We start from the raw sequence: 24,902 nt of genomic DNA on the forward strand, positions 1-24,902 counted from the left end.
CTATGCCTAGAAATTGCAGTTAAAATTTCTGGCAAGAAAATTTCACTCCTGTGACTTTAATCCAAGTCCCAACAAGCACCTAGGCTGATAGAACTGAGATAACTCACAGATCAAGTTTCTAGGTTAAATTAATACATCCCTCTAGAACTCACTTTAGGCTGACTAAGGTGAACTGAATTTCATTAAGAAAATCTGGAAAGTGCTGTTTGAATTGGCAAGGAAATGGGGAGGGATGGTGGGAGGCAGGGACTAGCAGCTGAACACATCTGCAGCCTAAACGCCAAACCCTTCTAGAAATCCACAATCCTACTGGGTGAAGGGGGACAAAAAAAGGTACAAGAACCGTGCTGAAGAGTGCTCTCTTATCCGGACTGGCCACTAAACCAACACTAATTTGAATGTTTTAATGCTTCTGGGAGATTAGGAATTGCCCCTAAGGGAAACACTGCAAAAGAAACAGATTAACAAGACATGAGTTCTAAAAAGTTTTGGGTTTTTTCCTCTTTTACTGGCAGACAAGCCAGAAATAGAGAACAACAGCTGAAGGGGAAATTACAGAGAAAATGAAACTCCTGCAGACTATGAGGAATTGAGAGGATTGTGATCTTTCACGAGATTATTACAGCTAACGACCCAGTTCAGACACATCCAACAGACAGGCCAGCGTTTTACATACATACCACCTTGCTCCTTCAGAGCATCAACAATGCAGAAAATAAACACTACAGACAAATATTTTAACTGCAGGACTAATTCAGTTGGTTTTACTCTTTGCTCAGAAGTACACTGTGTTCCTATGGCTAAATGTGCCTGTCTGTTTTGCATCAACCCCACTCAAGCACAGCACTGTGGAGAAACCCGGAGTGGGTGACCAAAGGCTTCTCTCCCTCAGACACCATGCAAATATTCCAAACCTCGCCAGAATTTACTAGAAAAACAACACAATATTTGTTTTTCATTATTTGTTCCACGGGAGACACTGCATGTTAATCGCTACAAATGTATTTGGGCTGAGAGGCTGCAGCTTTTCCTGCACAAGAAGTATTTTCTTCCTCCCACCCTGCAGGAACACCTTGCCTTGCTGCAATCTGCCTCTTGCCAAGGGGGAGCCTTTGCTGCCCGTGGGGATCAGCCAGGGATCATCTTCCTCGGGCCTGGCACTCCCAATCCCACGCCAGGCTGATGCTGGCCACTCAACGGGACACACATCCCACTGCTGTTGGTCCCACGGCCTGGACACTCCCTGCACGTGTTAGGCGAGTAAACATTTTTAAAAGGCTGAGAAGTGGGATTAGAAAACTGGAAAAAGTAAAATAGGAGAGCAAAAACGTAGAGCTTGCTTCCCAAGGAAAGCCTTCCTGGCTCTTGCACTGTCTGGGTTCACCTGCAGGTTTTGCAGCTCCTCCTTTACCCGTAGCTAACTCGCTTCAGAGAGTTACTCGCAGCTACATTTCCTCTGTTCCTTTGTTAAAGATGGAGTCCCCCCAGGGCTGCTCACAGCACTTGCTTAGGGCTACTTTCCTCTCCCTTCCATCAAAACTCTCCTTTTAGGCATCTCTGCCTTTCACAAATTCCAGCACTAGTCATATCAAATACAGCCGTGGAAATCTGTATTTTTCCCTTCTGCTTTCTGGAGTACAAATTTATTTTAAAAAAACCTCAATTAAGTAGGACACCACTCTTCTTGAACTAGGGCATCCTGTTTCATTCAAATGAGATTCGAGATTTACTATCATGTACGACTCCAGATTACTAATCTCCTATATTTACAAGTATTCAGCATATACACAATTTACTTATTGCTTAGTGCCCCTCCTCGGTGCCTTGGCTAACACCTGCAGTGCCTGTGCATTCCTGTTCCACAGCCCTTTGGAAGCCCAGCCACTCCACAGTGCAGCTCCCTCCAGTGAACGCAGCACACAAAACAAATCTGCAGTTCCGCTGCCGCTGTAACAACCAACCTTTGTTCGGACTCAGATCCATTTAAGCCCCGACAACAGAAAATACACCATGTCAAAAGGTGAAAGAGTGCAGCCTGTGTTTCCCAAAATAGCAGCCCCGCCGCCTCCTGCGCCAGGCGAGCTGTGCCGCGCAACCCGCCCGCGCAAAGCGCCGAGCCCGGGCACCACCCGCCTGCCACACCAGCGAGGACAGCACCAGCAAAGGCCTGAGAGCACCCACAACCACATTCTGAAACAGAACTGAACTGCACAACTCCTTGGCTGCTGACAGAACAAAGGAGAGATCACAGGAAACACCGGTATGATGGAAACAATAGAAGTTTATTTCTGCAGCTCAACCTCTATCTCCCTCGACATATTCTTCAAAATAGCCTTAATGATATGAAGCTGAAGACCAAAAAGAAAGTGTAAAGCCAAAAGAAACATACATTGTAGCAAAAAAATTGGAAAAAACCAAAATCATCCTTCAAATAGTCATTATATTGTGGTTAGAAGACATAACACAGTATACTACTAAAGACAAAGAGTAAATTTAAGTTACAGGATATAGAAACGGAATTTGCTTAATATGATAAGACTGAAATGTTATTTAATCTTTTCCTTAAGAACTACTTTTTAATATATGATGCCATAAACACGACCCTTAAAATCACTTTCTTTTTTTCCCAATATAAAATATTTCACTATGAATATTTCCCACTTTTTTTATTACGAGTTTTGGAAAGGAGTGAAAAAATCATGGGTTTGTGCAAGTGTCCACTTCTCCCTGAATTCAGTTTATTTCTACATGATCAATCCCTGCTGAGCTCATAAATCTCACAGTAAAACTTGTGAAACTGCTACAACAAATATCAGAAAGACAAGATATGAGAAATGGCAGATCTGACTTTCTGCTCAGGTTATTTCAGGATGAACAGATCAGCCTCCCAGATGCGTATTCATGCCTGGACTGGGAAAGCCATTATAATGAAAATCAGAGTTAAAAGGTTTGAGGCCTTACCTGGCCTGGAGGTATTCTCTGAAAAACCTGTTTTTCCTGGTCTAGGAGTCACCTAAAGAACTGACCCCATGAACAAGGTAAATGAGTTCTTCAGAAGCCTGGAATAAATTCCTAGGCTCAAGATGCTATTTGGTCTTTGCTAGTTACCCATTTCCTTTGGTTAATGCACCTTAGCAGAAACAAGAGCTGTGAAACACCATTGTCATCCTCTCATCATCCTGTTTTAGGCACCTCAGATGCAAATACAGGGCCTAACAGATCCCTAAACTTACTTTCTGTACCCCTAGGAACCTACAGCGTGCACCCACAATGAAGCAGCTGCCTCCATCTCTAAGCATATCAACACTCTGCAACACTTGTTCTTAGGACAGAAAACTGAAGCTTTGTAAAAACTGGGACACTGGTGAGAGATTGAGGAAATAATTGCAGAGTTAATCTGATCCACCATAAAACTGCACTGTCACAGAGAAGGGTAGCCCTTTATCAGCCCTCATGTCCCCACTGATGCCGGATTTGCAGAGTAACTGCATGCTCAGGTATTTTTCCAGCCTCATTCCATTTGGGACTACAGATGTAGGATAGTTTTCCACCTGTAAGATATATATATATATATTTATAACTATGTATATATATATATATATTTATAACTATCCTTTTGGTACCTGCTAAGTTTTTAGTCAAAACTCTCCAACTATGAATATATATTTTAAGCAACAAATGCCAGATGACACTTACTTGACAGTAGGTGAATTAATTTATGTTTTAAAAAAGGTCTCCTTTAGAATCCTTAGTTTGAGAGGAAAGGACCTCTGAATGGTCATTGGAGGCTTCCAGTGTTTACTCCCTCTGTATTTTAGGGCAATTAACTTGACCTTTCATCCCATGATTTATTCCTTAATAAAATGAAGAAATGTTAACACCACAGCAGTGGAAGTTCACTGTTCATGAAACGCTCTGAGCTACACTCGACTGCACACCTTCCCAAGCTCTCAAGACACCCCTTTTCCTTTGTTAAATTTTCTGCCATTTTTACTTCCCCCTCCCAATTCAGAAATTCACTTCGAACCAATTTGCTCGTACAAGACCAGACTTCAGCAGGAGGTGGATAAAAACTCAATGGATGCACATGGCTATTCTCTTCCACTATCAAAAGAGCATTTTCTTCTCCAGGAACTTCCCTGCAAGACAGAGGAGCTGCTCATCCCCACAGCACCCTCCCAGGTCAGCAGCAGGACCAGCCAAGCAGCAGCGGGGTAGGAACACAGCCAAGGCAGCAGTAAAGGAAACCAGCATTAATTCACTGGGATTGCCACATGAAATACATGTGGTCTAACTTTGATTAGTCTTTCTAATCTAAACAAAGGCAGAGAGAAACGCAGCCATTTATAAGGAAGCATTTCTCAGTAAGTAGAATTCTTATCAAGGGCTGTATTTCTAAGGTGTCTAAAGCACCGTATTTTCCCTGATGGAAACACAAGTGAGGCTCCCAACATGTTCAGAAATACCCACGACTGTCAGCTTTGCCTCATGTATTAGCTGAAGTTATTACCCCGATCAGTTTTACTCCTACTCAAAGTGATAATGAAATGGCAATTTTTTCCAGCTGTTGAAATACAATCTGCTTGTTTTCTTGCAGTAACACTGCAAACCAAACAGGTTACAGAAGAAATGAAAGAGATGAAGACAGAGATATGTAGGTATTTGTTTTCACAGAACCATACAGGAATTAACTTTGGGAATAACCCAAGATCCTTTAAAACAGGCTTTGGGATCAATACTGGTATTTTTTGAATACACTAGGAGTAATTTTCAAGCTAGATTTAAAAAAAATCCTGTTGATTTGCTAGACCCTGTAATTATCAATTAACTATGTATTAAAATATTTATTAACTCTTCATTTCTGGTTTTAAAGAGAGCATCATTAGTAACTAAATCTTCTTCACCAAGATTCCAAACTCTGGTACTACCATCGATCAGGTTTCCCCCCTCTCCCTTTGGATTGTTTTTTGTGGGGTTTTTTTTCCCTTGGTTTTGTTTGTTAGGTGTGGGGTGCTTTTCTTTGTAATTAACAAGTTGCTATATTACACCTCCTGAGTGCTGGTAAATATTAACTTGCAAACTAAAGGCACGAAACAAAAAACAAACGTGAAGGTGCAACTACCAATAAAATTGTGTTGGGCATGTATGTTTGTATATATATATATATACACACACATATATACATACACATATATATATACATACATGCCCAAGAGAATTTATAAATATATATATATATTTGAGATGCTCAAGTGAACATCATGAATTTTAGACTGCACAGAATGCCTGAGAATGAAAACTAGAACTCTTAGAAGGTGTGGAAAAATGCAAGAAGAAATAAAGACACAGATGTTGCACTTACTCATAGTAAGGAATGTATCTGTTCTATACAGCATTAAAGAACTCTAAAATGCCAATGGATGACATCAACGCTTCTGAAGTTTATTTGGATTCATTTTAATAAATATCAGGTAAAGGGAGGCATAATTTAGCTGTCTGAATTACTGGATTATGAATTAAATGGTTCTTTTTACCATTCTGCACTCAAACCACAGTCCTATTAAGCACAAGACTGTAATGTGAATTTTTGAAGAATGAGAAAATATTATCAGTACTGCAAGTGATTAAGTCTAGCCCAAAAGAACATGTAAGGCAAACGCTTCAGAAAGCCTGCCTTTTTGTATAAATGACAGATCAAAGTGTTATTAGTAAAATGATATAATCCTGTTAAACTGGATCCTGGAAAAGGAGTACTGAAAGGCAATTTAGACTCCACCACTTCCTTAAACCACCACATTTTATTTATTTTAACTTGCAGGTCCTTGCAAAACTCTCACTGGCATGTAGGCACTTTTCTTTCCACTGAAATCACAAGACAGGACAATCAGGTTTGTTATCAAAAAAACCTCAAACACAACAAACATGCACACAGTTTTCCCGGGCTGTGCAAAAGCTTCTGCTTTTCACCCTGACAAATTCTGTAAGGACAGGAAAATCCTTGCAAATTTGTCTCCTATTCCTCACTGAAGACTCAAAAAAAGAGAGGGAAAAAAAAAAAAAACCCTACACAGATGGGTAGAGATTTCTTACATGTTGTGCACCCTGTCCTGTCACCACAGGACCACCTGCAATCCTGCACTGCCCAGAGAGGTGTTCTCAAAAACACCTGGGTAAGCTGTTTGCCCAAGGACTGTGCACTGCAGATAAGAGGTAATTAGCAAATGAAACTATTCCTAGCACTCCTCCTTCAACATTAAGTGCAGAGCTGCAGCAGCAAGCTGGCACCTGGTACAGGGAAATGCTAGATGTGATCATTTCAATTTACACATTCAGCACTACATCCCATATGCTTGTCAATGTGAAAGTGTCAGTGATAACAGAGATACCCTAAGAAAATGCTCTGTTGAAATGCTGACATGAAGTTTTTATGTATGAAACAGACCCGCTCCTCTGGACCATCTGTAACTTCTTCCTTTTCTCACGGGGCATGTGTTGGCCATAAAATCTTTTCATAAAAAAAAAAATATATAAAAAATTAAGTTTGAGTTTAAAGAGAAAATTCTAAGCCCTTAAACATCCATAAACCAAGTTTATATATCAGAGTACTGTTCACATAAGCACACTACTTGCTCAGCAAGAAGAAAAAAACTGCTGAGCAGAAAAACTTTGTTGCAATTAGATATAGCAAAATTTATAACCCTGCTGCAAAATTAAAGTATCTGGCACTGTGACTTGTATCACTGTATAAAGCTAAACAAACTGGCAAAATATAACTGGTGTTGTTGCCTGTAGTATGTTTTTCCATTCCTATGTTCTGAGCACATCTTAAACTCGCAGGTGTTTTTTCCAAAATGTTTTCCAGTGATTTCATAACCAGAAATTTCTTAAGTACAACAAAAGCAGGAAGCTCCTTTTGTGTGAGAAGTGACGAGTTTGCTGAATGAGGTGACCGACTAAGGCTAGGAAAGACAATGCAGAGAAGCTGAATGATTTCCTCTGCACAGCTGAGGTTTGTGAGGTGGCCTTGATCATCAGAAAAGGATGGTGGAGACGGTGGAGGGAGAGAAACAGAACGACAAAGTTTACAAGAGAACAGCATTACTCATTATACTCCGTGAATGATCTGGGAATGGGGCGAGAACCGAAGGAGAGAGAAATTCGCTCCATGCCAGTGTCTTTAAAATAAAAGTTGACAAAAGACAAGGAGATTCATGACCACAGTACTGTACTCCAAAACCTAAAAATATAACTTAGTTAAATGCCTTTTTAATATCCTAAGCAATAAATCAGGAAATATCTACTGGTACTCAGTGACAGCAGATAATTAAGAAATGTCCACTGTAAGCAGGCTACTTTGTGCCTTTAAGTACTTTGACACCTTCCCCTGCAGCTTCCAGTACTGACTAGCACTGAGAGAAAAAAGCTGAAAGATCAAGATATAATGAGGCAATTTCCATTCCAGTAAAAGTATATGCACTCCTAAAATCCCTAAGCTACCTGTGAAAGGGCCAGTTTATCTGGGAAGTGAACCCTTCAGAAAAAATCTTGTTTCTCTCTTCAGACACAGTCTTCACATCCACACTTGTGAATCCTTGCACACGATTTGGGACACCCTTCACCATCTTCATAACTAAATCAGGCTGTAAATACTCTGACTTTAGGCGACAGGGTCCCACAAAGCAACATTAATCACGTTAAGAGTCAAACTGGTACTAAATTCTGACAAAGAATGACACTTTTTCGAACCAATTTTCCCTCTTGAAAAGAAAATGCCCATTCAACTGGCACAGTGGCTTCCCAAGCTTCAGTGGCTGCACGGATCTCTCCTTTTTCCATCTATTTAAGCACTCTGACAGCTCCACCTCTGTCCCACTTGTCCAATGCCCAGGTGACTGGGGGAAACCCCTTCCTAAAAAAGGAGGAGTGTCTCCTGCCAGTCCTGCTCCCAGGACCATCCACCCCAGGGTGCCAGACAAATGTCCCCTGCCCAGGCACAGGGAGGGCACCCGAGCCGTGCCACTGAGAGCCTTTCCAAGGCACGCTGCCTACTGCAAACACCTTCTGATAATTAAATCTGAATACCTGCGCTTTGCAAAGCAAACAGCAGCCGTGGAGAAGCTGTACACATCTCCACATGCTCCAGAGACATTCCTAAGTAACTTGTCAGCGGTGCTAATTGAAAGTGTGCAGCATTAAGATGTTAACAGCACACATCTTATCAAAAATAAGCCTTTTCCCGTAGAAAAATGGAATTTGTCACAGGGGAGGAAAGAGATACATGTGGATCTATTATTATTCAATTTTATTATTTTAAGTATTTATTTGGGATCTAATTTAGACATTCCTCTTGCACATTTTAACCGTGTGCTTTGTAGGTGTTTCTTTTTTTCCCCTTTAAACAGTATCAAAGCCTTACATTGTCCTCATCAGAGGTACTTCAAATTCTGATCTGCTAAACACAACAAACACAGAAAACAACCGCAGTGCTTCTCCTGAAGTATCTGACTGTAAGGTCCAGGTGTATATTCGAGTGACAGGGGCAAAGCTGACAGCTCTAAAAGCAGACTTAATAGTTGAGGTTGCAGACATGCTATTGTGTTGTCAGCAGAACAAGCACTCAGTAACCTTCAGTATTTCGGCTGAGGAAACCAAAAAAGTTGAGCTTGAAAAACAGAGGAAAACCAAAATTAAGCATTCTAAGCCTAGGGAAGTTATTCTGCTATCATCCAAAGGAGACACCTACCTATGCTGCAGATCTCATTTAGGAGGTGTGACTTTACAAATGCTCAAAGAATAAAAATGAAATTTTTTAGCTGAGCATATATGTACACACTGTCAAAATATAGATCTACATGCATAAAAATGCCTGGTTTTAAGCTCAGGTAATGTTTTCAAAAATTAATTCCTAATGAAGGGTATATATTTGTGTAAGTAATACAAACAGGAATTGATTCCAGAGGCTTCTAATTCCCCCAGGTTATCTTAAGAACGTAGGACAATTTAGAACTACTTTCATGGAACAGCAATTCTAAATAAACAGGATATTGAAGACGAGAGCTGTATGTCTAAAAATGCCTTCACGTCTAAACCGTGAAATATCTTGCAGTGAACAGCAGCATCTTTTGCACATTTAAATGGTTAACTGGCATAAATATATATTAAAAAGTCTTTTTAACAACAAATTTTTTAGTTAACAAGCTTCTAGTAAAAGCCACCTCATGCAGACCAAACCAGAGTACAAAAAAAAAAAAAATGTGCATTGTCTTTTTATGGAGCTCTTGTCAACACTCAGGAGAATCGTGAGTGGTTAACTAACACCACACTATCAAGACATAAACATGCTGCAAAAAATTCTCAAAATCTTCAATAATGAGATTTCCCTGTGTTATTCCTTCACAGTGTCATTGGTAACAACTCACTGGCCCTTATCAGACAAGAGTTCCCATTTTCTGTCTTTCCATTTTAACCTGCCTAATCAGTTGAACAAAAGTACTTTATGTAAAATGATTCCTTTAGTTGCCTTAGCTACAAATCCCTGCAGTATTGTATAATTGAAATCTACTCACGTAAGTTAGGAATAATTAGGACCCAAAATTAAGCCAAACACAAAGTTAATTCAAATAGTCAGCTGCTGTCATTTAAATGGTTACAGAGTTTTATTGTTGCTTAACATCTTTAAATGCTTCTAAATGCACCTTCCCTCCTCCCCCTGTACGATCTGACTCCTTACTCCAGATGGAAACAGGACCAAGAGAATAAATTTTGCTTAGGTCACCATCATCCACACCTTGACCAAAGATTTTCTGTACTAAAGTTTGTCTCTGTTATTGTCACTATATTTTTGTATTTTATTTTTTAATGAGCCCTATAGAAAAAGGAAATAAGAAGGATCAAAACAGATGAAGAAGCTCTGAGGTAAATAAAGTCGGAATTACTGTGTCTGTTACAAATGGCATTAACACGATGACAAACTTCTAATAGCAAATATTCACAAAGTCTCTCTTCATACTTCAAAAAACTCATTGTAAAAAGAAGGCAATATACAAATACTATTAAAATGGATTCACAAAAAATCCAAGAGCTAGAAAATAATGCAGCAAAGAGGTAAGGTTAAATATCCTAACTGGAGTTGTTGTCAGCACTGGGTTAGCACTCTGTTGATTTAACAATGTGAAATTCAAAATAATTTATGCAGCAAATTAATTGTTATACTGTTACATATAAAACATATAGGAAAATAATTGTTATATTACTACATTACAGTGTAACTGGTAAAGGAAAGACTGCTGGTTAGATGTATTTCTTGACTTTCTGTCAGCACTTAGTTTACACTGCAGAACAAAACACTGTGCATCATCATCAATCCTTCAAAACAGTCTACATGTGGATGACTTCCAGACTTTTGTATTGTGAATTTTTAAAAATGTACAGATGCTTTTTATAGATATGAAGATATATATATATGTATATGTATATCTTTACACCAGCACAAAGATTTAAAGTGTATTACTGATCAGGATTTCAACTGAAGGCCTAAACCAAACAATTTATGCATGATATGCAATGCTGATATGTTTTGGGTTTTTTCCCAGCTGGTGCATTAATACATGAAGTGATGTTTTGTGGACTCTATCCATCTTTATGGGTAATAACCCACATCACAAACCACCCGTTTGCCCTCTAGTACTTTCCATGCCTCACTCTTCACGCATGCCAGTTTCATCTGGTGCAAATTAAATGATGCAAAAGCCTGAGCAGCAAACTGCTCAGTTTTGTTTACTAAAAGCATATTTATCTTAAGCCACTAGAAAGCACGATCAGTTCTCAGCCACAAACCCACGTTTTTCCAATAGACTTTCAGTGGTGCAGAATAAAAACCAACTTAATTCTTAAAGTAACATTTTGTAATTATTAAAAAAGGCGAAATATTACAGGCAATCCAATAAGTTAGAGAAAAGAACTGAGGCAGCTCAATAAGAGAAATTAATGTGAAGTACTATGGAAGGCAGATCAAGTCACATGCACAGACAAACAGGACCAGTGGCAGCAGCCAAACCTGACTGAAGCTCACTCAAAAGATGGTTAAAACAGAAGTGATATGAAATAGCACCAAAGTCTATGAAAGGCAAACATTCCCCATTGCTTTTACAAGTAAAAATGCAGCACAAAGGCAAATCTGGTTTCAGTGTCAGCTTCCTCTCAGGTTTCCTAAATGAATTACTGAATTCAAATTTAACAGGAAGACTGCTCCAACAGCACCTCGCATTAATTGCACTTTCTGCTGGAACAGAACAAAACTGCCCAATTCCTGAGAGAGAGATCACAGGCCCTGACAAGGGAGAACACAAAAGGCAGCTTTCCTTCCACCGTCAAGATCCCTCATAAAACTCACCGAGTGCCGTATCCAACAACTGAAAGTTATGTGGTCCCCCCGGGTTTCTCACATGTATGGGTTGCTCCGGCAACAGATGAAAAAGAATTCATTTTGCTTCCCAACGAGTCTCCCCCACACATCTTTTACACACCGAGACAACATCAGGGATTATTACACCAGTATAAATCGAGAAAACAAAAAGAATGAGACGTTCCCAACCGCCTGGACCGGCCCAAGCTCAGAAGGAAGAAGCAGGGAATGTGCCCTACCACTGCCAGCACCCTCGGGTACATTTACAGGGTGCCTCAGCGTCGCTGGGACGAGGATGAATTGTGTCCCTGAGTGAAAGGAGGAGCCACAAACAGAGCTAACATTTGTACAGCTCTATTTCTTTATACTTCAAAAGAAAGTGAGGAGATAGAGATTACAGAAACACAAAGAGCTTCGGCACAATTGGGTTCTGAAAGCCAGTGAAGTAGTTCAAGACTCTGTCTGGAAGGGCAGAAATTTGGGACACCTTCAGCAAAAGGATTTTTTCAGCTCCTACGTATAAGAAAGAACTGCATATTCAATTTATTGTACTGTGGCTGTGGATTTCAGGTATGGCTCATTTACAGAGTCACCCAAACATCCTCTGTTAAAAATGTAAAAAGTGTAGTAATCTTTTAAAAAACCTGAATGACGATTGGAAAAGTATCCCCCATTCCTGGGTCTCAATCAAACTTGCAATCTAAACATAACAAAATAAAAACAATCACAAGGAGCAACTGTACTCTTCCAAACAGCCAACATTAATGAGTAAATATGACACTAATTAACCACTGCAAAAGGCCAGAGAGTTTTTAAGCGTCTCTTCCACGCTTTAAGGAGCTTCCATACTAGGAAGTGCATTTATGACAAGAGTATGGATGGACAAGCCAAGAACTTCTCTCTGTGAATGGTTTCATCTCCTCTTCCTCATGTAACACAGTCTGGAACACGAATATGGAAGTGGGCACATACATGAAACACATATGAGAGTGTCTGCATGAGTCCTTCTTCTGCAGTGCTCTCACTGTACACACTCCCTGCTATTGAGACATCTGCACAGCACACAATTAGCACCAACTCTGTGCCATTTACTCACAGAGGCAGCCCACGAGCATCAATGGATCTGCTTGCAAGTATAAAACCCATTATGGGCCTGTAGAACTCAGCAACAAATATTAAATCTAAAATCATTATACTTTATGATAATTTTTATAATCTGATCATAAGGACACTAAATGCAATAAGAAAGCCAGTGCTGAGGCATTCATTGATATCAGATGCTTCAGGCAGTTATACTTACCATTTTACACTATGACCCGAAAGTACAATATACAGACAGTGTTGTTAAAACTATATAAAAAACCTTGTTACTAAGACAAGCAGTATTCTTCCACTCGACAAAGAACAGGAATGAAAAATAATGCAACATTTTTAACATACAACTCTTAGTAAAAAATAAATTTCTGTAATTTTCCATGTGTAGTAACAGCATACCAATGAAGCCTATTTGTTGTGTGGTTTTTTTTAGACATGTATGTCCAAATTCTGCTACTGTGTTCTTGGAAAGGTACCTTATCAAAATAAACTAATCTAAAATATACTCAGATTTCTATTTAACAAAAGAAAAGCCCCTTAGGCACCGATGTGAGTGCAGCTGAAGGGTAAGTCAGTCCCCTCTCCCTGCAGTGGTCACTGCACAGCTCGCCTTGCCCACTGAGACCCCTCAAGGTTACAGCAACTAAAGACAGTAACTCAAGCAGCAGCTTAGAGGGCTCTGAAAATAGAGCCTCTGCCTTTAGCACAGCACACTTCATTTCTGTCATCCTAAACATTACAGGGCTCTTCTCTTCTTCTGAATAGAGCCTGGGAATATGCAAAATCTCCACTCATCAAGGAGAGTGTTTTCCAGTAACTGTGAAGACAGCAGATCAGAAAAGTAATACTATTACTCATCTCATAGTAATTATGCATTTATACTCTTTGCTTAAATTTTAAGGCTCTTACATTAGCACTTCCTAGCAAACTCTCATTTAAATGTTAGTACAGTATTTAAAATGGTGGGTTTGCTTTGGTTTCAGAAATGTAATGTTAGAGCACAGAATCCTGCAGACCTCACTGCTTTGGGAATATATAAAAGGGTATTCACTGCCAGCATGTTAAAGTATCTCTGGATTTCCAGGCAGTCTGTCTGTCTCTGTTTCCTGGAAATGCAACTGAAAACTGTAACACTCTTCTTAAAGAAGAAGTTTGGTCTTGCTTTGAAGCAATTTCCTTTTTAGAAAATGTGCTAGGCCTACATCTCCCTCATTAAAGGAAAAAGATGTCCCAGATAAGTAAGCACCAGCATATCCCGTGGAAAAATGGCATCATCTGCCAGGGTAGAAACAGGACCCAGTGCAGCAGCCGCTTTCTGCAGAAACCCTTCACACCAGTCCTAAATCTGCATAGTCTGCATTAACCAACTGAGAAAAAAACATTTGCTAAAGAATCCTGAACACATTAGGAACATGTGACATCAGTGAGGACAGTACTGGGAGGTTTATTAGAGTGACCCTCCCAAGGGTGAGCAACAACTGCCTGGCCCGAGTTGGGCGTGCTTAGGGATGCTCTGCAAACTCCGGGAACCACGCAGTTCCTACTCACTGGGTGCTTCCCAGAGCTCCCACTGACACAAATTCCCTGGCTACAAACTAAATTTGTGCTCCTGTCTGCTCTTGTGGGACTCCATAATGGATTTCACTCCTTGTAGAACCCAAATCCACTGATTAACAGAAGCTGATTTCTACTCAAGTCCAGGGTACAAGTTTTTTTTAATTTCTATACTGAGCAAAATCCTACTAATACCTCCCAATAAATGTGTAGGAAAACTGGTGTGCTTTTACAGTTAGTTCAGTACCTGTGGCATATGCCTGAGACACTCCATGTCTGAGTGGCTTGACAGGAAGCTGAAGATCTGAAGCAACACACTAAAATAGCAACTATCTTTGTAGTGACCCAACGTCCTTTATCTGTAATTATTATGTCTTTTCTTTAGTAAATGCACTAACATTGAGCATGCACTTAAAACTGCTTCCAATGTAACACTCAGCTCTTTGGCTGGCATAACTGGAATTTATAAGAAAATATCTTTCTCAGTGTAATGTTCATTAAAACAAACATTCAGAGGCAAAGACAGGCTGGATTTCTTTAAAAACATTAATTCCCTTCAGGAAAATAGAATTAAATAGATAATGAAAGCATGATGCTTCTTCCTTTGGACAAAGCATAGATAATAATTCACAAGAAAATGAATTAAAATTGTATTAAGCCTTGATTAAAATAGAATGTAGGCAAAGAAAATTGTTTCAGTGCTTCCCAAGCATTTGTGCTTTTCAAGCAGCAGAAGAGAGAATGAAAACAAACGGCATCAAAAGCTAGTCAAAAAGGTGGACGTTGTAAGCAAGATAAAGCTTAAAATATCGAAACCTACACAGTCCAGAAACCAATCTTCACCAGAATGTTTAGCTCTGACATCTTTTTTTCATATGCATATTAGTGTATCTGTCTTAACTTGCTTGAAGAGAAACCAATAATATGTATAATAAGCTTTCTACTCTGCTTTGCTATGGAAACAAGGCATGTGTGATCTCACTCTCTGACTTTCTGTATTTTCTCAGATAATTTCTAACTTGTTGGATGATTTCACCTAATTAGGAAGGGGGAGGGGGAAGAGAAAAAAAAAAGAAGAGGCGGTGTCAAAAGTAATTAATTTCCTCAAGTTTGTATAAAACAGGAGAAGTAAAGGTGCAGGACTCAGCTGCAAGGGATTGAGGGGAGCAGGAACCCCTCCTGGGAGGCCAGAGAGTCACGATGGGCACGGGCTCTGATGGACACAGGGCTCCCAGGGACAGGGGGCTCCCAGGGACACTCCCTCTGCCCCATGGCACAGGGCAGGACTCACACAGCTACTGTCCATGTCCAAGCCAATCCACTCCCCAAGGCAGTCCTTTCATTCTGCCTTTTTTAACAGCCTATAGCAGAACAGTCCAGGAAAAAGGGGCAGAAAAATACTTTCCAGAAACGACATTATTATTCATGACTTCGGCTCTTCATTCCTTTTTCCTCTCATCTTTTCCTTATTTAGGGCTGCCGTGCTCGGTGTTGATGGCAGTCACAACATTTTTCAGAGCCCTGCACAACAACATTGACCTGCTGTTGATCAGACCTATCAGCAGTGTACAATAACTCGGTGTGGTTCTCCCGTCCAGCTGCCGGCACTTGTCTGTTCCAGGTGCATTTTAACTGAGGGAAGGGACTGCTTCAAAAGCAATCCCATCTGGACTGCACAGCCAGGAAAAACAAAGCAAAACCAAGACCTTTTCAACTGAAGATAGGACTCCTGTCTGGATAGGCAGCACTAAAACAAAATTATAGCCTTCGTATAACTGTGCCTGCTTGCTAATTCCCTGGTGAGTTAAAGTTAGGGCACTGGGAGAGTAATGAAGCCTTTTCTTGATTGGAAAATGTTTCATTATATGAGCAAATGAATCAGTTGTCCACACCCAGGATCTCCCCCCCTCCTCCCCGTTTAGCTGTACAGAAACATTAAAATGTAACAGCAGGGCATTCAGCCAGGTTTTATCTCCCCCTCTAACTGCAACAACCCGCACGTACACACAGGATTCCATAAAAAACTGCAGTTCCGAGCGAGAGAATTAAAGATTTTTCTTATTTCTACCAAAAGTTAGATGCTCTTATTTTAACCTTTGTTCATGTTCGTACTTCCAGGCATGAAGTGCTACTAAAGCATGTTATACTTGGCATCTCTCATTACTGAAGCAGAAGGCAATGTAATCTTGTGAGAAAGTGTAATAATGCGGTATTCATTTTGCTTCTGTGGCTGGAAGCCAACTCTATATTAATATTCATTTCCAGTATACAGAGCCACAGTATTTCATTTATTTTAAGAATTTACAATTAATTTGGTATGATTCTGTTATCTGCTCCCAATTTCCTTTCCTGTTTCTTTTAGCTGAAAAAGCAGCTCTTGTATAGACTTTAAAAAAGTGAATTCACAACTGAAGCATCAAAAGATTGCTACTGGCTACTACAAGCCAGAAAAACAGGGACAGCACAGAATGAACTTGAAATATTACAGATGACAATGAAAATTAACTTTCTGCAAATAGCAAAAATTCAATCTGCAGAAGTTCTTGGTTGACTTTTTCCTTTCCAAGCTCTCTTACAGCACGCTCTTTGCAACTTTAACGAAATCACAGCAAGTTGTTCATCCACTTTTCCTTTCTGCTTTCAAATGTTTTCAACCACCACACAGCATTAAACTGCAAGTGCCTGGATCTTTGTAAAATGCACTAAATATACGGATTTTAAACAACTGCAATAATGAAAAAAATTCCTTAGTATTTTAAAACTTCAGGGGAAAAAAAAAAAACATAGATGACTCTACTACACAGATGTCTACACCTTTGGTTTCAACTAGTGCAACCACCTTCGCAGTGTAAGTGCATTTGTAATTAACACCAATTACAACCAAACCAGCCAGTCGTAGGGTTTGTAATTCCAATCTCCTAATCCAGACTCGCCTTTCTTACTGTGAGAGAGGCTGAAAAGCATTTCACCTTTCAGCTGTTGGTCCTTACTGTGCTACAGAAGCGAGGTTACACCGCAGTGCGCAGATGGACCGACAGGAGAGCACAGTCCGTACAACTGGCACCAGAGAGGAAACCACCCCGGCCTGCAGCACCCTGGGGAACGCCAGCCTTCTAACATATCCTGGCAGGGTTTGAGAAGAGGGGAGGACAGCTATCTAAGCCACCTTCAGAAACCTCTGTGAAGGCTCCGAGGACGCACCCCCGACAGATGTGTGTGTCCACACGTGCAGATGAACAACTTACTTCAGCAGAGCTCGTCTGTCAGCACAACACACAGCCCCAGCCACGACAGCCTAGGATTAGAGCTCAGGAAATCACCCAGTGAGCGTGGAATACCGCGTATTTCAATTTTTAATCTTGGCTTTTGCCATTTTTGGGGACTAGTTATTTATATAGATTCCAGAAAGAAGAGAGGGGGAGGCAGAGTAGCTTTCCCGAAGAATTTCTGAAAATCTTGCCTTAAAATTCAAGGAATTTTGATAGGGTAAGGTATGGATCCGCTTTAAAAGCTGGTGAGATCACAGCACAGATGCACCAAGGAAGCCTATATATTACATACCAATTACTGAATAATGTGAGGTGCTATTTTATTACTACACCAATCTTTTCACCTGCAATCTGGTCAATCAAAACGCTTACACCCAGAAATACCCTCAAGTCCTAGATGAATATTTGTAATTAAGAATTCATAAACCATGTTTTCCTGTTCGTCCATTTGTGTCCCTCTGTTTATTAAAAGGGCCACAAGAACTGCTGGGGAGACAGACTAACTGGATAAAGTTTATGAAGAAAAACAAAGAATAGATAACGCAACATGTTTAAAAAATCCTTTTCCTTCCTCATCTCTTTGATTTAAGAGCTATTTTAAACATATTTGATAGTAGTGAAGTATTTTTCCCTTTTCTAAAAAAAGCAAGCATATTTTCAAGTAGATGTTATTTCTGTATGAACTTTGAGGTTTATTTCCTGAAATTTAACTTGCATAGTTCTAATATTAATGAAGTGTTTGCCATTTCATTTTCATCAAGCCAAATTATAAAAGTAAAGCAGGTATTTCATTTTCACTGTTTAGGTGTTTTATATCACATTTAACAGATCTGTACATTCCTACTAAATTGTTGTGCAATGAAAATAGAAAAAGGAAGAACAAACGGGAAGAATCCAAAAATAAGGCACCTACCAAAGCATATTAATACCATCACTTCAGTTTAAACATATGACACCATCAAAACCAAAAAATATATTTTTTTCATTAAGAAGGGGCAGTTTGAATCTTATAAATAAAACCTAAAATATGCGATAGATACGTTTAGTTTGACATTCTCAAACTTCAAGTGATGTAACAGGAATTAATGTGCAGTCCATTTAACCATCTTCAAACTCAAGTAAAAAACAAACTAAAGCTTACCTTCAGAACACTGCAGGAAGCTGACAATGAGCAGAAACCAAAAACTTCGCATTCTGCAGCCAGAAGACACCATTATTGATCCCTGTAAGAATTTTCTTTGTATTCCTTAATGAATCCAGTTATAAAAGCCCAGCATCATCGAAACCAGTGGCCTGCATTATTCATCTTCATACCTGGAGTAGCAGAGGATTTGGAAGAAAAAGAGAAAAAAATTCCATCACTAACCGAACACCAATAACTCAGAATACCAAATTTGACTGGACAGGAACGGGAAGTTTTTAGTAAAACTGACAGTACACCCGCACTGTAGCTGGGAATTCAGCAGGTTTGTGGGATGTAATCTCTCAAGGTCAGTGAACAATAAACAGAATGCCAAATAATGATACAAGTTGAAACTGAAAGTGTGTTATTGATGTACTTGTGGCAAGACATGAAAAAAAACCCAACAGGAGAACGTTTCCTCTGAATAGAAGAAATTGGATGTGCAGATGAGTAAGCTAAGCTTTTCCCACTGCCCAAACGATGTACCAAAGGAAGAATTCTTAGAGCTATCATTTGCATTTGAAAAATACAATTACAGTGATAGAGTGCAGTAGCTGTGATAGAAGATTTGACAGCAGAGTGCTCCCTTTCTCTGATGCCTCCATCCTCTCACCAGCCCAGTGAGTAACTCTGTTCATCCTCGCCCATATCCCACTGTATGAAGCCAGGTCACGCTTCAGCCCTGCCTGTTAGAGTTTGGGAAGCTGGAGAAAATTAACCCCCATAGAAAACCAAATTACTTTTAAGTAGAAAGCTGGCCCTACATATTACAGATAAGTGCATCAACTCTGGAGAACAACTTTCTGACCACTGTGCAAAGAGCTGAGCCCACATCACACTGATTTGGTCTCTCCAAGGTGAACGAACAGCACTGTGTGGATGTATCCCTGAGACATCTGAAATTAACGTTACTTTAAAACCATGTAACAATGACTATGTAAAAATTTAAGTGGCAGGATCCAAGGGCCACTTGTGATTCTCACGAGCACTAGAGCACGTTAAGGGCTTTAAAAATACATTTACCCTTTTGGCAAGGAGAACTGGGAAGGATGAAGCGCACAAAATGCCAGATAAAGAAATGCTATGAACTGCAGATCGTTTTCAGAGGTAAAAGTGTAACACTTTTTATAATAATCAATGTTAATCGATGATAAATTTGTTCCTTGAGCACACAAACCACATCAAGACTGACAGTCACTATTTTCCAGTGAGAGAGACGGGAATTAACAGCAAACACTACAGAACAATTTCTCCAGCTCTGAATGCAGGCAGTGTAGCTGTGGAGATTATTAAACAGGCAAGCAGGCTGCTTTACTTGGCCCCTCTTTAAGAGAAGTGGAGGCATCCCCCTCACAACACAAACGTGCTGCTGGCTCCTCATACAGGGAAATGAAAGAAAACTGACATCTGAGGCCGACTGATTTTATTTATGTTTATTTACACATAAAAACGAGCACTCCTTTCCATTTCCAACTACAGGCAGGTGCTTCCCAATCGCAGGCACTTCCAGCCACACGTATTTCAACAAGCAGGATGGAACAGCAAAGCACTTCAGCACAGGATGGCCAGAGCCTGGCTCTCCCTGGCACACCCCGGGTGCCCACAGCTACAAGGTGTGACCCTAATTTCCACCCTGACACACCAGCTGCTACAGGACAACCCAGGAGCAGCCAGAAGAGGCAGTCCCATTGTATCTCTAGATCTTCTGCGCTGGGCTGAGAGTGTTTTGCAACCAAAAGCAAATAAATCTAAAAATCCACAAAGGATGCACTGCATTCAGCAGAAATTACAATTGCAAAGGAGCTCCTGCTGAGTAAAGAAGAAAAAATTGCCACCACGGTCTCTCTGAAAAAAACCCTGGAGATAGTTCAGCTAAAAGCTTGGGAAGAGTTTGGATTAATTTTTCACCTGTAGCACCCAAAGGAAAAATCATAAAACTATTTCACACACACTACAGACTAATCAGCATAATTTCAGTAAGCAATCAGAATAATCCAAGAGAACAGATGACAAACAATAATGGTTAAAAGTGAAATTAAGTCAGCCTTCTGATTGCTCCCAGTCTGTCCAGAAGATTTTGACTTCCTGAGACTCAAGTTTTATTGTTATTACCATAACAGACCACTGCACTCCCAGATTTTGAGACATCTTCCATCAGCTTCAAGTGGGTAGTGACATACCTGTCCCTTATCTTCAAACTCATCCCTTTCTTGTGGGCCTTTTTTAAATTGGGGGGAAGGAAAGAGTTACGTAAAATCAAAACCAATAATCAAAGCACCACTTGAGGTGAGACCCAACATCTCCCTAGAAAACTGCTGCAAAATGTATGCCAAATACTTTTGCCTTTTTCCTTTTTTTTTTTGAGTAAGAGTTCTTAACCTTGTAAACTGAATTTGCTATTTTAATAAGAAACTACAATTTCTGAAAGGATATTGATGTCTTTGTGACACCAAAACCACAGAAACTATTAGGAATAAATGCAGAATATTTTAAAGGACACATTTAAGTGTTTGGTGCAATATATTGTTCTCTTTAGATTGCTGTAGTCTACAGACATAGAATTTAACTCACCATGCCGCTGCAAATAGAATTCAAAATAATCTAACCAGCCCCTACCAAATTATCAGTAACACATGTTTTTCTAAAAACCCAAGAAAAAATGAAAGAGTGTTTGAAAACTGATGCAATAGGGTTCGGTTTTGCCTCTTTTCATTTGAATAAAAATTAACACATTCACAGCGAACAATTTTAATGCAGCCTCTGTATTTGCGAAGCTCTGCGTGGCTCCAAGAAAAAGAACAGTGCAGTTCTGAACCAACCATCCATCAGTGTAACAAAAGCTAAACCTGAAAAAGGCACTCAGACAGGAGCTGGAGCCAGAGAGCACTCGGACTACAGACACTGCTGTCAGCCACGTCCTCCTGACCATCCATCTGTCAGCGACACAGACCCACCTCAAAACAACAACAAATCCCAAATCAAACACGCAGGACCAGGCAAAGATGTGTTAAGTTACTTCTCTGTAAACAGAGAAAGGAGACCACAGAGAGTGGCTGTCCTGAGCAAATAAGTTATTTCCCCTCAGACCTTAATAAACCTTTTCTCTGGATCGCTGACTGCTTGTGGGTGGGGCAGAGAGAAACTCCCTCGAGCAAAAGGTTGCTAGAATTTCAGAGTGCAATAAAAGCTGCCCAGAAAATTCCAGTTGTAACTTAAATCCCTACCTCTGAGCCATACTGCAGTCTCCCATAGAAAAAAACCCAACCCTCTGCTGGAATAGAGGGGTTCACCTTGTTTTTTCTCATCTGCACTGGTAGAGGAGGCTGGAGCAGGAACAGAAATGTTAACGCTCAAACCTGTACGCTTCAAAGGCACTGGGCATCTCTTCATACTGCATTCATCAGCTGTGCTCCAAGGCCTGAATATCTCAGTGCCCCTGCCTCGCTTCCTTGTTCTTCTGTGCTTCTGAAAGTTCTCACAGCCAGAACAGGAGCGCTGCAGAATACACAGCATGCTGGCCATCCCTCCCCCCACACTGCCCAAGAGCACCCCAGAGACAACAGAAAGCTGCTCCAAGCATGCTCCTTGAAATACTTTTATCTTTGAAGAGAAAGACCTCTAAAGGACTGCCACGTCCCAACTCTACTCTGTTTAACCTTCCCAAGGTTTTATTTTCAAAAGCCAAAAAAAGGGTCTTTTAAGAGCTTCCGGACAACTGACACAGCATGCTCAAAAGCTGCCTTTTCCCTCCTGTTCTATCCAGCTTTGCAGGCAATTAAGACAAAGGGGAACAGAGAGATCTTTCCAGTTAAGCAAGGATGTTTTTCTTTAGCTCGGAGTCTTCTCAGACTAATGCTGATGTACTTTAGAGTATAGTGTTTAATTTTCCGAATCATCTTAGAAACACTGCAGAGCACTTGCAACCTCAGTCAGGCTTTAACATCCCCATCCCAGAAACAAAATTTATACTAGCTTTGCAGATGATGAGGCACAGAAAGGTAGAGAACATCAGGCGTAGCTGCGCAGCTCGTACGTGCCAAGGAAGCAGCAGGACCCAGGCAGCCCTCCTTATAAATCCTGTGTGACCTACCCTGCCACACATGCAGCACCCCCACCGCCTTCCATAACCCAGTTTATGAAACTAAGTAATTCTGTAATATATCTGAGACACTCTGCAGAGGAAAGGAGGGGGAAGAGGAGCCGAGGGTGAGGAGATATATATTCATACAATATAATAGACTACTTGGTCTCCTGAGAAATCATGTGTCCACGTGCTTTCCCATCATGAGGCTTTCCCAATTTAAAAAAAAAAAAAAGTTAAACTTCCTATAATCTGTAACGTAAGAATTTAATTAGTGCAGTGTGATTAGCAAAACTAAGCTGCATTAGTAAAATACTAGAATGAGACTAATACTGTTTATGATCCAAGGGCTACAGTTTTCTATATATCTGCAATGAGATCCAGCTCTACTCTTCAACACTGAACATACCTTTGATGCGTTCAATATGAGTTATTCCCTAACTTTTCAATATGCCTATTCAAAAATTGATTTACATTAATAACTCTACATTAGTGCTACAATATCAGATTGTAGAAAATCTGGTTATGTGTTCTGGTTATGAGACCTTGGAAAAAAACCCCTGAAGACAAGCAAGACTCCATGCTGATCTAGTTAGCCTCCTTGTACTACCCATGGCAAACAATCAATGCCTGATCTGCTCCAATTAAGCAAACTGCATATTGCAAGGAGAAAGGAAAGGCTAACCCTGCTCTGTCTAAAACGTTTAACAAAGACTCTGTTTCCATTAAAACCAATTTAATGCTAAAAAGGTAGCAGGGAGTCTTATCTACAATTCTGTATTCAACAGTCCCTGTTAATTGTCACCTTGAACGTTGGATTTCTAACCCAAAACATCTCTTCCCAAGTTGCATGGAAAGCATACAGTATCAGGGAAGGGAATAATACAGTAAGAACAAGCCTTGACCAAGGTCAGCCAATCCTGCAGTGAAAGAAATCCCTTCAGTGCACTGAGCTGTGCTGTGCTCTCAAGTGACATTCCCACACCTGAGGAACACCTGAAACAGGGCACAGTAAACCTGTATCCTAAACTGGGACTGACCACAGCAACACCCACACCAGCCTGAGTGCCCAGCTCAGCAGTGCAACAGATCATCCAAAATACCCCATCTACCCATGCCAGATGTGCCACTGAACACTGCACTGACACAATTTCAACAGTGCAACATCACAAGTTCGTCCATCAGTCCCCAGCACCCCCGTGGTCTCCTGCAGTCATTCACAGAGAAAATAAACAGCACTGGAGAGGAAAAGACCAAGATTTTCTTTTCTCAGCAGCACTCCACTGCAGCTCAGCCTCACTCTGGTGTTTTCCAGGCAGGGTACACGGCACTCCATGCCCAACAAGCCAGCTCTGCCCCTCCTTGTTAACACAGGACAAAGCCTGGACACTCGAGGGAGTTTTCATTCAATAAGCCAGCAAAGCAAACCTTTGCTAGCGCTAATAAGAATGGCTTTTTTTGGCTCCAGGCACTCTCCTTTTGCCAAGTCTGACTTTCTCTTTTTGCCTTTGATAAGTGTTCGGGATCAAGGGGGGGTGTCACTCAATCCCCATCACAAATTCCCTGTAATTCACCGGAATCGACACCGTGCTGCTACACAGACCACCTCCACTCCAGCAGAGCAGGTAAAACCCTTCTACCACTTCTGCCCTCTGTGTCACTACAGCTTCCTGGGGACTCAAAGATAAATCCCCATCATCCAAAGAAGGGGGAGGGAGAGGGATGCTGCAAGTCAATTACAACCGTTATCGGCTGTAATATCTTAGTGTCATGCTGAGCATGTTAAATATGCTGATCGCTGTGGACACCAGAGGCACAGTCTGGGGCTGTTTGCCATTCTCTTCATTAAACTGCAAAACAAATAGCTCTCATTTTCAAACCTATGTAGGACAGATTTTTATGAACATCAAAAATAAACAAGAAAATAATGAGTATCTGTGAGAAACATTGAGAACCGTATGACAAACCAAAAGAAGCAATTGTAACAGCTGAAGAAAATTCAAAGGCTTTTCAAACTTCTCAGAGAAGAGAAATCCTGAAAATAATCTATTTATATTAAAGATCTCATTTCTCTCCCTTGGAAAAAGAAAAAAAAATCACTAGACTGACATCAACCAAAGACACAGCAGTCTTGTAAGACAGGAAACCGTTTGCTGACAGCCTTGACAAGGCTTTGCAAAGGCCCGTATTTCTCAAAGCTGTTATGCCACTTAGCTGATCTCTTTTTTTTTTTTTCTTCCCATCCACTGTTTTTCACAGCTGAGAACTTGTTTGAAGTGGAAGTCGACTGAAAAACAAAACAAACAGAACTAAGTC

At 40.4% G+C, this 24,902-nt stretch overlaps 1 protein-coding gene across 32 annotated transcripts in view; it reads right to left on the reverse strand.

Moving 5' to 3' along the window:
- Positions 1 to 24,902, reverse strand: part of ADGRL2 (adhesion G protein-coupled receptor L2) — a 155,631-nt gene that overhangs the window by 105,391 nt on the left and 25,338 nt on the right. For all 32 annotated transcript variants that reach the window (XM_050306413.1, XM_050306414.1, XM_050306438.1 and 29 more), the window contains one exon: positions 18,464 to 18,636. In XM_050306413.1, coding sequence (XP_050162370.1) covers positions 18,464 to 18,536 — 73 coding nt within the window. In that variant the 5' untranslated portion in view covers positions 18,537 to 18,636. The remainder of the gene's footprint in view (positions 1 to 18,463; positions 18,637 to 24,902) is intronic.

The sequence above is a fragment of the Myiozetetes cayanensis genome, unplaced genomic scaffold (assembly GCF_022539395.1).
Source record: "Myiozetetes cayanensis isolate MyiCay16 unplaced genomic scaffold, myiCay2020 scf12, whole genome shotgun sequence".
Taxonomy (NCBI): Eukaryota; Metazoa; Chordata; class Aves; order Passeriformes; family Tyrannidae; genus Myiozetetes; species Myiozetetes cayanensis.